The following is a 13,314-nucleotide window of genomic DNA, read 5'->3' as shown; positions in this document are numbered from 1 at the left end:
AGCTGTTAAAAAGGGGCTTTGATGTCTGGCATTGACACCAAAGCCTTTCCCGAAATGCTTCATAATGCATGTGTGCACACTACTATCTCCTTAATGTCAGCACACACCCAGAAATGAGTATTCAGTTACTTTAATGGAAATGTGATGGCAGCTTCACTGGATCACCGTTCAGTATTTGCCCCAGACGTTTTAATACCCCAGACGTCTTATTCTACAGCGATTATGTTGTGCAATCAACATTTACTTCTTAGTGATTCTCCAGAGTGAAATAAATATTTTATGTCCACTAAACTTAAAGAGACCATTTTTACCACTGCTGTACAAAAACAGCCCAGACTGCTGTAATCGATGTCATTCTTAATAAAACGTCGACTACTGAAGGTCACTTCTGGCATTTTTCTCCTCTACGGATTGTTTTAATTATTCCAAGATAAACCATCACAATCAAACCCGAACACAGAGTCATTTAAGGACTTCCTTTATGGAACATATGAAGCTGTTTCGCCGCGCCGTAAAAAGGTTCTGAGTTGCTGTTATGTTGTAGTTCTGACGCCAACGCAGTGAGAGACGATTATTAACGCATCCCAACGAGACAGCAACACATTCTGAACCATTAACTCCAACATCAAGCTATAAAAGTCATTCACATTGTTCCTGATTGTATTCTGAAAAAATATACTGCCACCTGGTGCACTGGCATGCAAACTACAGGTTTTTTAAAATCATTTTTGTGGATTTCATTCAGAAAATATTCCCATGAACTGCAAATATTTTTTTTTAAATGCAAATGAAAAAAACTTCCATTTTCACCAAACAAGACTTTAGACTAAAAACAGATTTATTTTATGACGTGTGAAAAACCCTGTAAATTTAAGATGTGTATTGTGTCATTTCCATTGCAGGAATAATTGGATGGTGTGCAGTGTGTTTCAGTGTGACAGCAACTGACGGGGGGGGGGGCATATATCCCTACTGGTGGTATATATTTGTGCACTGTTATAGTTCTGGAGATCCAGAAGCCTCATTTGAAATTACATGTCAACAGAAGTGTTGACTTTCCCTTGCCATAATCATCGCTCAGGGTAACAAGCTGCTCGGCGCTGGGGGGGTGCTGTGCATGCTGATGGGTCGTACGCTAGCTTTGGGCTGGGGGTCATGGAAACCTTACCACGAGCATGAATGTCATTTCTCCCCATCAATTTGGATGAGAGTGAGCCGGAAATGAGAAGGAAAAATGAGAAAAGTTAGTTTGTGAGGGGGGGGGGGCAGACGACAACTGACAGACAGACGGACGGCAGAAAGACCGGAACAGAGACGTTGAGGGACGACACGTGGAGGAAAGACAGACTGGGAGGAAGGCGAGGTGGAGGGAGAAGGGGCGGGGGCCGCCGTTAGCAGGACTGTCAGGTGCTGTCAAGATGATGAATGGGGGGCCAGCGCCGGCTGTGAGGGCTCTGATGGGAGCCGCTGAGCTTTACATCACTCTCCTGAGTGTTTGTGAAAGGTCATTAAAGGCGCTTAAATCACCGGGCTGACGCGGGCGCGCCACAGGACACCAAACTGAACCAAAGGCCGATGACCAAAAGAAAAGTGGCCCCCCAAAAAAGCCCAGGCCAGAACCCAGAAGGGTGAGGAGGTGACGATGCACAGACAGGTTGAGGTGTAATGTAGGGTAAACGGGTTTGACGGCAGTCATTCATCACGACGGCGGCGTCCGCGAGGGACACGGTCAAAAAGTTTCATCAGAATGAGTCAAAACACACAACCTGCAAGAACACCGTAACAACTAGAACTATAGTTACAGCGTCAGAGGGATTGATGGTAGCATCACACACGGGTTTGATCCTGATGTCTCTCAGTGATGTCAGAGACACGGCGCGATGCCAGGGTGTCCCACTCCTGACCTCTTATCTCTGGTTTGGTCCCTGAAAGGCTACGCTCTCCTCCGCCGCCCTCACCAACGCAGTCGACTGCGTCCAATTAAAGCAGGCAGGCTGGAGGAGGAGCGTTCCCTCAGCCAATGGGGTCGTGCTCGCAGCTCAGCTGCTCAGCATCACATACAACCTTCCGGTTTTCCACTGGGGGTGCCGAAAAAAAAATCTGCGCTGATCGGTGTAAGTGCTCAGCTTGACTTTGTGGGGCTGAGACCGTGTGCCCATCGGAGCTGAACTCTGGTTCTACCGGGGGAGAGGTCAAACGGGCGTCTGAAGGGAAACTACCCTTGGAGGACGTCAGAAGTTCTTTCCAACCTTGATCCTGAGAAATGAAATGTTTTTCTTTCCCGTAGAAGCGAGTCACGTCTCTGCTCCTCGTCTGTCGTTCAGCTGCATTAGAGCGTCATCGGTAAACACCCGCTGACACAACAGGCCAAAGCAATCGAAAGCAATTTGGCATCTTTTTACTTTGAAAATCTGCAAACAATCCAATGATTGGAGAAAACCTGTGTTTGGTGAACAGTCGGTGCCCCCAGAGGGTGAAGCTGACTTTGTCCTTAGGGAAAGCCTCCCGCTCCAGCGACACAAGAGGGAATGAAGAGCTATAGAAGCCTTAACAGGACGCCACCTCGCGCCGGCAAAGACTGTTTGTGAGCGAATGGATGACCTGAGAATGAGAAGTGATTGATACTCACCAGCGCGTCTCCAGCTCGGCTGTCGAGGGACGAGCGTCTGTGGAACACGCCGTACTGAGACCGCCTCCTGCTGTCCGTGTCCAGACGTGAAAACACGTGGTGTTGGTAGCAGTCCATGATGGATAAGGACTCGTCCGTGCCGCTTCTCTTCAGGGTCTCCTCATTCTGGTCCACTGTGGGGGGGGGAAATTTGTTCAGATGGAAAACAGACGGCGAGAAAGGGGCAGAAGGCAGCTTTAATCTCTGCAGGTAGCCGATAGAGGACAGACGGTTCCAACAGACCTGAGTCAGTATTTGTAGCTCTGTAGACCAGGGTCCTCGGGGGGGGGCTCAACGTGCCCTCGTGTTCCGTCTCGGTGTCGCTGCTTCCTGAGTAAGTGCACACCTGCAGAGTTCTTTCCTGTTCACAAGGAACAACACGAGTTCATTGATCCTCAGCTCATTGTTGTAATTATTTCTTTCTAGACGTGTTTGAAATGTGAATCAGGTTAAACTTGAGTTAAACTTGAGTTAAATCTGAGTTAAACCTGAGTTAAACCTGAGTTAAATCTGCAAATGAATATTTTAAGGTATAACGCAAAGACAATAAATTGTTTTTCTGTCTGACATGAATTCTAAATAAAGTCCTCTAAAAAATAAGATCTGACATCCTCCCTGACAGGAACACCTCTTCATAATGAGTGTGTATTATATATAATCATAATGAGTGTGTATTATATATAATCATAATGAGTGTGTATTATATATAATCATAATGAGTGTGTATTATATATAATCATAATGTGTATTATATATAATCATAATGAGTATTATATATAATCAATGTGTATTATATATAATCATAATGAGTGTGTATTATATATAATCATAATGTGTATTATATATAATCATAATGAGTATTATATATAATCATAATGAGTGTGTATTATATATAATCATAATGAGTGTGTATTATATATAATCATAATGAGTGTGTATTATATATAATCATAATGAGTGTGTATTATATATAATCATAATGAGTGTGTATTATATATAATCATAATGAGTGTGTATTATATATAATCATAATGTGTATTATATATAATCATAATGAGTATTATATATAATCAATGTGTATTATATATAATCATAATGAGTGTGTATTATATATAATCATAATGTGTATTATATATAATCATAATGAGTATTATATATAATCATAATGAGTGTGTATTATATATAATCATAATGAGTGTGTATTATATATAATCATAATGAGTGTGTATTATATAAAATCATAATGAGTGTGTATTATATATAATCATAGTGAGTGTGTATTATATATATTCTGACATGAATGACTTACACCAGGCTTCTCCTGGTTCTTCTCCATTTCCTTCTCTCTGTCGTCGGAACTGTTTGCAGCAACACGACTCAACCTCTTGGTCCTGATCGCATCTGAAAGTGAAAAGAGGCAAAAAAAGAAATGCGTTAACAGAAACACATCCACCTGTTCTCCACACCACATTTACATTTGTGTACAATATCCTCAGCTCATCTCATGCATCCGTTAAATCAAAATCCTCTACTGCCTTCATTTCCTGCTCCTTGAGTGAAGTCACATGACGTCCGAGCTCTGAGGCGTTCACGGCGTCCACCGTGGAAACGTTCTGATGTAAAAGCTCTCAGCTGTCAGAGCGAACGCCGCCTGGCTGCTCTATTATCGCTCTGCCTGCAGCGCTGTGGGCTGACAGCGACTTCATTTTCCTTTCTAACAGTCATCACAGTAACAGGCCGCTTCAGGCCGACGCCATCCCATCTGAGAAATCTGCATCATTTAAGCCCCTTCCTGTCTCGTCGATTAAGACGCCGCTAACGTGGTCGATGGCGCTCCTTCCTGGCTTCCTCGCGTTTCACACAAATGATGACAGAAAAGGAGTAATCAGTGGAGAACAAATATGTGTGGGTCCAACAGGTACCAACTCACACTACTGACGGCGCGCTTCACGTGGAGGCCAAACAGACGTGCGCCTCCGTGTTAACGCGCTCATTTAATTGCATTTTTCTGGTTCCAGAGTCGCTGTGAGGGCTCGTTTGTCAGAAAGCCTCCGTGCATTAGCTTCACGTTCAGCTGAATAAACAAGCACTTTCTTTTAATCAGAGTCTAATAAATCCAACAACCGCTCAGGTCTGTTTGTCTCCAGCCCTTCAGCGCTTTACAATAAAATCAATCACAACCACAATATTTCATCTTCCCTCCTACAGAAAGAACATTGTTGTTTGTGCAGGAAAACCAAAATTCGTCTTCTAATTGTTTTTATTTCATTTAATCCTTTAAATAAAATAACTTGTTAAACCGATTCTGTTTAATAAAGCGTTAAACCTGTTGTGACGCGTTGATCCGTCGCTATGCTAACATTTGCTAATCACTTACCTGATGATGCTAACTTGGGCAGGCGGCTCTGGAGGTCGTGTGTGTCGGCGCTGAAGGTCACGCTGGGGTCGGACAGGGAGTGGCCCATGCTGGTGGGGGCATGCGAGTGGGTTTTTGGGAGGGAAGGCACTTTCACGTCGGGTTTTGAGGGGTCACAGTGAGTCGGGGGGGGCTCCCCATCGGTCACCCTGTCGGGGCTGGATTCAGACTTAGGGATGTGGCGGCCGCCGGCACGGGTGACAGAGTCAGGGAGGGGGAAGGTGCCGATGCCGCTGTCCAGGGTTCTCATCTGACAGCCGGAGCCTGAAGCCACAGGGAGGGAGAGGAACGTGACGGAACCATGGTAACGGAGAGAAAGGAGGGCGGGGGTCACATGCACGGGAAAGGGCTGTGAGCAAAGAGGGCGTCTGTGACTACGTCACCAACAAGTCACCAACAAGTCACCAACAAGTCACCAACAAGTCACAGGAAGAGAGAGAACAGACAGCATTTTAATTGGATACAGTCAAAACAAGTCAGATTCCAGCTGGCAGCTGCTCCAGATTCTCCTCTCAATCGTTTTAGAACGTTTTTAGACGCACAGTCGGAGCAGAAGACGACACAAAAAGAGCCGACTTTAAACACAAATGACCCGCAACCCAAGGACACGCCTCCGGACGCAGCAGAGAGCATGCTGGGATCAAACGGGGCAGACGATGTCGGGGCAGATGGAGGAGCAGAGCTGACAGATGGAGGGCTGTTAGCACAGGTCCTCGTGAGTGTGAACGCTGATCACCGACAGCTTCATGATGTTTGTGTGAAGGTCTTTGTTGAATTTGTTTGTGATTGGCTGAGCTCAAGTCCAAAAGACCTGAATTTAATTGTTTGTAATTGGTCCGATCGACCATGATGGATCTATCCATCAGTTTTAGCAGGCGAAAACTTTTCATGTAGTTGTTCTTGTCTTTACTCTGAGGAGGCGTGTGGACGTAGCCTCAGGACGCCCGTGAGCGTTCAAGTCCTCTCACAATGGTTCAGCCGTTCGTCGTGTTCTAAAACAGTTTGGAGGTTAAGGAACACGTCTTCAGCTCGGAATATTTACTCTTCAGTTTGAAGCTGAAACTATTGATTGGAAGAAATATCTGTATCTGAGTCTCAGGAAGACGAGGGAGGGAACGTCAGGACGGCGCTGGTTTCGTTTAATGATGTCCGTGTTCTGGTTTATCCAGTTCTGAGCTGACTTCAGGCGTTCCCCACAGCACAGAGTTCTACAGAACAGAGTCTGTCCTCTGAGTCTGGATGTTCATTGGATAGATTTATGTAGACATCAGCTCAGAGTCACAGGGTAGTTTGGGAAAGGATAAAAAATCTGAAGTGTAGTGTTTGACACATAGATTACACCGCTGTACAACTGTAACAGTTTAAAACGCTCCCTAGGACCAAACCAACGCGCTCCGCAGTAAATCTACCCAGGGGCAACAACACACGGACATAATGTGGTTTTTTTTCACAAGCTCCCTATCAGAGGAGAAAGTGTGTTTACTGATACCAGCAGTGTGAAATGGGCTTTATGAAGTCAGAGAAAATCCTCGGTGATGATCACAACCTTATCTCAGATACACTAGTACCGTCGGACGAAAACAAACAAACAAAAAACAACCCAGCCGAGACAAACGTCCAAAACGGGAATCACATCGTAAGTTAATCGAGTTCAAATAAATCCAAGAATGTTGGATTTTTATTTGAGATTTTGTTCAAAATAGAGTAAAGGAGTAAAGGCTGCGTCATGAGCAGCTTCCAGAGTAATTGCTGAATCATGGGTATTGATCACCGATGCCATCAACCCCTTGCAGACGTATTAGGGTCATTGTGTCCTATAGGGCAAAGTCAGAATGTTATCTATTGGCCTTTTATGAGAAACAATCCAGCGCCTGGAGGAGAGCAGAACAACCGGCCGCTTCCACAAGCGAGTTTCTGGAGCTGCTGGCGTGAATTCATGTTAAATATTTATATGATGGATGTGTTTGTCCGGAGCTCAGCCAATGAATGCTACGCTTTGGAGAAACATGACATTAAACCAACAATATGAATAAAAACCACTAAATATTTCATTGACACCATATGGAAGCGCTTCGGTTGCAGAATATGTGAAAACTTTGAAATGTTGCTACCAAAATTCCAAAGCTTATTAAATGATATCAGGGTTATTCTTTTGCACCAAAGGAGATTAATTGCCACCCATTTGTATTTGTGTTTATGTTTTTAGGTCGATAAGTGTTCTTTAAGAAGCTGATTCACGTTCCCCTTCCTTTATCGGTCTTCTGTTTGGGGCATGCAGTCGGATTTTAGAATATTTTCCACTGGAAAGAAAATACATTTGGGCCTGAAAAAGACATCATGTCAGCCTGAGAGCAACAAAACAATAAGCATCAATCTGTGGTTCTGTTCTTTTGCGTACAAATGCTGACGTGATGCATTGGATTTAAGAGAGAGCATACAAAAAAAAAAAAGGAATTTAAATTTGATGGAATTTAAAATAAAACCAATCCATGAAAAGTAAAAGCAAATCCAAGGATTGTTGTTGAATTACAGGAAATCATTGCTTCCTGTTCCGGGCGCCTGACAGCTCAGTGACAAACACGCAGCACTGCTGAATCACACTCCGTGACGTTTGTCATACGGCCATGATAACAATCATCATCCTGTCTGCTAAATTGTTTAATGGATCTATTTCTTTTACTCCCTCGGCTGTTCAGGCGCGGTGAGACGCCAGCCACTCGCTCATCAATCAGCTGACGGCCGTGGACGTGTTGTTTGCAGCCGTTACGTTCCACCAGTTACTGCAACACTAACAGGGGGGGGGGGGTCAGCTGCTGGACCAACCGAGTCAATCCCATCGGGGATCATGACTGTGAAACGCGTTTATGCTCCATTAAACTATTTGCCGGTTCTTACTTGCAAATATTAGTGCTTTAAATGTAAGTTCACTCTAATTATATGATTTTTACTTTACATTCTGCTGCAATTGCTGTTCAGACCAGCTGTAATTTATAATCTTACCGATCATGTGGTCTTGGCAAGTCGTATCCAAGATGCGTCCCTCCTCATTTTCAGCTCTCAGGTTGATCTTCTGTGGAAAAAAAGCCGCCAAATCAGAATATAATAGTAGCTGTGAGTAGAGAGAGTCTTTTAGAATTTAAAATTTGAATTAACCTTTGTCTCTGCGACATATATCCGCCTGTAAAGCTCAAGGCCCTTTATAGACGATAAGTGGGAATGAACTTGGCGCTCATACAATCATGTATTTTATGACTTTCAGACGGAAACACAAGCGTCTGATACTGTGAAGAATATCAAAAGGTTTGTTAGGGAATTGTAAGACTTTCATTCCTTACATTAATTGGACTATTTATATAAAAATGGTTTCGGGGTAATTTAAGAGCAGGAGCTTGGAGGTCACCTAGTGTCCCTCTTTTGTTGTATTTCTGTGGGGAGGAGATAGAGAGAAAGCTCTGCGGACGTATTAAATAGCCCCTTTGTCAAATGGAGTGCCTGAGATACGACGCTCCCCCATGTTATCAAAATTCCACATCATCTGGATTAAATTTCCCACATTATGCAGTTAGACTGATTTTTGTAGCTCTCCTCCTGTCTGCTTCTCCTTTTTTCTCTCATGCACATATTTTTTTGGTTTTATGACGGACAGATAATAAAACTTGAAACTCCAAGTTCGTAATTTTAGTATTTTTTCCTGACAAAGCGCGTAGATAGCATTTAGCTCCGAGACGCCTAATGCAAGTATGAATTACACACACATCCATGTGAGATTTACTTTATTTTTGTGGGAAAAGAGACAACATCATCGGCTTGAAGAAAATGAAAAAGCAGGCGATGAATTGGAGGCTGAGTCAGAACACGATGTGAATCAATAGCTCGCTTTGGGGGGGTACGATGCTGAGGAGGCGGCTGGCTTGGGGATGTGTTTGTGAACATGCACATGTACCGTGTGAAAACCTGTGGGAATGTGTATGTGTGTGTGTGTGTGTGTGTGTGTGTGTGTGTGTGTGTGTGTGTGTGCCCACAGCCTGTACAAACAGGCAGATAAACAAACAGCTCGGCGCGGCATTTTGTTTCCTGGCTTACCGCTGTCACCGGACAGACCTCCAGGCCCCCCTTCAGGTCACCCTGCTTCCTGGGCGGGGGCACGCCGGGTGGAGACGTAGCCAAAGTGTTACCCTTCACAGCATTCCTGCAAGGAAACAGGATTTCCTTCATCAACCCACCAGGCAGAAGCTGAGCCAACAGGAACATTTCTATGGTTTCCAGCACAGCAGCACAACCACCCCCCAGTGCTGGTTCCTCTGACAGGAAGACAAACGTGAGCAGGCTGAGTGAGGATAGATCCACGTGCTGTTTCACCCACCTGCCAAGAATCTCTTTCACAAACTGGTCTTTGCCGATGAAAGCTGTGGAGCACTGGATCTGGGAGGCGATCTGGCCCATCTGGTTGTTGCAGTGGTCCATGATGGAGCTCAGCTTGTTGTTCATCTCCGACAGGTTTTGCACCTCCTGACCACCTTTTTGCTGGATGTCAATTTTCTTCTTGTCCTTCTTTTTGTCAGACTTTATCTGTTTGCCACCGAGCACAGATCCGATCTTCAGCTCTTTCTTCTCCTCCTTTCCTTTGGAGGGGTCTACCTTCTTACCACTCGGGGCTGGAAGTTTGCTCTTGCGGAGGCCAAACCAGTTTGCCAGAGACGGCCCCGTTTTCTGTTTGGCCTCAGTGGCAGCGACCTTTTCCTGTTCCTGACATTTGTGTAGATTCTCTTCGATTCCCATCATGACCTTCTCTTCAATAGTGCAGGTGGTTGGGCTGAGCTTCTTTTCCTGTACATCCGGGGCTTTGTCTACCTCATTAGGAGCAGCTGTTATGCCTCCTGACTCCAGCATGGGTTTTGGGGAATTGTAGACACAAGAGGATGGAGACGGAAACTGTGGTTGAGAAGCAACTTTTGCTGGTTTACGGGTGTTCTTTAACCCGATCCTATCGCTAATGGGGAGGCTACGCGCTTCTTTTTGTGAGGGTGACGTGATTGTCTCCCCCTTTACATTGTTGGGCAACCCCTCACCTTTGGAGCCTGATTTGACTCTCTCTGGGAGAACGCTGTGACTATTTGACCCCGTCATGCCTCCATAGTGGCTGAGTCTGGTCCTGGGGGGGTGCAGGGGGCTCTCGGCTAAGCCAACACCAGGTACCTCCAGGGAACTCTGTCTCGACAAAGAGCTCCCCCTTTCCCCTGAATTGGTGATGATCTGCGTTCGGACCTTCCCCGGCCCATCAGGAGCAGTCATGTTGGGTTTCTCCATGTAGTTGGTGCTGAAGCTCTGGCTCCGGGCTTTGGCCCCGTTCATCCCCAGGGCCGGCTTCAGGTGGGGCTTGGTGGTCACCGATGTCGATCGAGAGAACAGTTGACTACTCCTTTTACCTCTATCGCAAACGTCTCCCTCTTCTTGTAACACGGCAACAGTTGCTTTCTCGTCTTGCCCCCGACACTGGACCTCACCTGTCCCCCCAGTAACGGACGTCGGGGGTGTTGACTCAATGCACACGGGCTGAAAGCTGTCACATGGGGCAGAAAGATTTGAAACCACAGTCTCCTTGGAGACCAGGTTGATATGATCTTTCTCTTGCTTGCCTGGTATAGAGGGACTGTTTTTCTGACTGGGAGGGGATTTTAAAAATGCCTTGAATCCCATTGGGATGCGGGTTTTTGAGGCTTTTTCTGCTGCATTGGGGGAAACGAAAGCAGAGCTCGGTGGGCTGACAACGGCTTTACTATTTTGTTGTTCAGTTTTACCTTGAGGTTGGTCCTGAAGTGCTAGAGGTAAACTAATAGAGGTGTTCTGCCCTGTTTGATGGACATTTTCATGGGTCGATGCTCTTTTGTTTGCAGTTGAATTGTGAAACGATGACCCTCTGAGGGCGCTGTAGGGAGGAGGGACATTCTTTGAGCTTTTAGGTGCATTTTCAGTTTCTGGAGCACACCCTGAGTTTGCAGAAGGGAGGTAGTCTTTTGTGGTCATCTTCTTGGAAGTGCCATTAGTAGCTGTCTGAGTTGTGGCAGGGGACTTTTGAAGGTGCTGACTGGTTTTCTCAACCAGTTTCTGAGGTGAAAGTGCAGTCCCATAGCCTGCATCCAAGTCTAAACAGTCTTTATCCTTTATTGGTAGCGTATTTTGCATATTTGGTAAAAGTGAGGTGTGGTAACTTGGGGGAGGGCCCCTCACAGCGGCTGGCGTGGACGGTTGAGCCATCCATGTCTTCTGTGCTTGAGGCGATCCTTCGTAATTTGGTCTAACAAGTAAGGAGGTGGTGCGTCCAGGGGGAGGGGGGGGAGAAGGTGACCTGAGTTTATTTTTGCTGATTTCACAGTGTTTGTCTCTGGTTGGCTGTTCACCAACGTCACAATACTCCAGGTGCTTCCTTGCAAGGTGTGGGGAGCTGGAGGAGGAACCCTTGTTCGGTTCAAACCTGCTGGAGAGCTTGGAGGTCATTGCCTTTGGGCTCTGAGAGCAGTTCGCTGGAGTCTTGACGAACCGGGACACCTTCACCGAAGGAGAGCAGGGGGGTTTCTCCTGACCAGCTCCTGAAGGTCCACCATTGCTCAGGTCAGCGGTGGAGCCCCTGGACAATCTCAGAGGGGATCCTGCAGGCGTGTTACGACCAACCACCTTCGATCCACCTGACTTGGGAGCAGCAGAATCATTCAGAGGAGGTATGGAATGGCCTTTATTATATCGGCTGCTCGGTGGTTTGATGAGTTTTCTCTGTGGAGTCGACTGCATCGACAACCGTTCTGCACTGCCGTCCCTGCTATCACCTGTTCTGTTGGTCCTCGTTTGATATTCAGATAGCTTCTCTGGACATTCAAGAACACTGTAGTTCCTTGCACTTCCTGATTTCTGCTTTGTAGGCCTGTCTTGGAACACAAGTTCTGCATAATTAGCAACTACCTTGCTGCTTTGAATGTCACATCGAGTCCCAGAATCTGCTGCTACCTTCTGAGCACAAAACTCAATGGGTTCTCCCTCCGCATGAAATATTGCCAAAATGCTCTCCTCAGAATGAGCACACTTCTCCCCATTGGGTTCCTTGATTAGGTTAAACGACCTGGGCCTCCCATCTGCCGACTGGGTGCGTTCCTGGTCTCTTCGCAGCCACTGTCGTGTGAGAAGCTTGGCAGCATCCCTGGAAAGTCTCTTGGAGTCCCTCTCTGCCTGCGGTCCAACAGAGGCTCGGATGTCGCCGAGCTCCTCTGGATCGTCCACATCAGAGAGGTTGTTTGGACCCTGAGGGTGGGGTGGATTGTGGCGCAGCACCGATGGTTTGCTAAAGGCTGATTTCCTACCTCCCTCAGGGAGGAAACTGTTGATGAAACTCAGGAGTTCCTCAGGACGCTCTTTTGAGTCGGGAACTGAAGGTTGTTTCACAGACGGTTCACCTGAAACGCCGCCACCCCCACCTCCATTGTCCTGAATTCCCTCCCAGCTACATAAACTGTCTGAGATGCTGTGGGAGAGCCTCTTGCAGTAAAACCAGTTGTCCTTGGTGGGGATGTTATCTCCACGGCTGGAGAGAACCAGTTCATCGTCTGCATCGTCGGAATCATACGAGAACTTCTTGCTCACAGCAAAAGTCCGACCCACATGGGCGGGTTTGGACACCCCTTTACCACTACTCTTAATGCCCAGGGAGTAGATGCCCTCATTGGAGTTCATGCAGTCTTTGTAGCCTGACTTGGAGACCTTGGATGAAGCAGAGGAGCTCCTGTGTTTCCGTCTCTGGAGCTTCCTCAGTCCCTGGAGGATGTGGCTCTCCTTGCGCCTCGTGGGCTGTTGCTCCTCCAGGGCGGCACAGATATTACTGGGGGCGGATGACCCCAAACTCAACCTCTTCTCCCAGGTCAGCGAGGGCTACGGGACAAACAGAATGAGCAGGTTAAGCTAACTATGACAAGGCATGTATGCTGAGAAAAGTCAAGATTCAAGTGGAATATTGAATTTTATGAATCCTGACTTGTTTTGGCACACCAGCATCCTAGAATGTAAGAAAACACATGAAAACCCTTCTCCTAAATCACCTTTAAGGTCCCCACCTCCTGTGTGCTCTGCTACGAGTACAATGTAGTGGGATTAATGAGTCTCCAAAGGAAGGCAACAAACAGGCATCCTGATGCGTTGCGGCGCCACTTTGTCATGTTTTGTGTAACTACGGAGTGAAAAAAGAAGG

At 46.3% G+C, this 13,314-nt stretch overlaps 1 protein-coding gene across 12 annotated transcripts in view; it reads right to left on the bottom strand.

The window, feature by feature from the left end:
• Positions 1-13,314, bottom strand: part of LOC137591368 (nck-associated protein 5-like) — a 107,158-nt gene that overhangs the window by 3,355 nt on the left and 90,489 nt on the right. For 9 of the 12 annotated variants that reach the window (XM_068309301.1, XM_068309302.1, XM_068309303.1 and 6 more), the window contains 6 exons: positions 9,168-12,998; positions 8,085-8,154; positions 5,046-5,348; positions 3,978-4,069; positions 2,912-3,029; positions 2,630-2,802 (listed from right to left, as the gene is read on the bottom strand). In XM_068309301.1, coding sequence (XP_068165402.1) covers positions 2,630-2,802; positions 2,912-3,029; positions 3,978-4,069; positions 5,046-5,348; positions 8,085-8,154; positions 9,168-12,998 — 4,587 coding nt within the window. Of the gene's footprint in view, positions 1-2,629; positions 2,803-2,911; positions 3,030-3,977; positions 4,070-5,045; positions 5,459-8,084; positions 8,155-9,167; positions 12,999-13,314 lie in introns of those variants that run through there. The other 3 variants (XM_068309305.1, XM_068309306.1, XM_068309312.1) reach the window with 2 other exon arrangements.

Source organism: Antennarius striatus, chromosome 24 (assembly GCF_040054535.1).
Source record: "Antennarius striatus isolate MH-2024 chromosome 24, ASM4005453v1, whole genome shotgun sequence".
NCBI classification, from domain to species: Eukaryota; Metazoa; Chordata; class Actinopteri; order Lophiiformes; family Antennariidae; genus Antennarius; species Antennarius striatus.
Note: the sequence above shows the minus strand (reverse complement) of the source record. Positions and strands in the feature narration are given on the sequence as shown.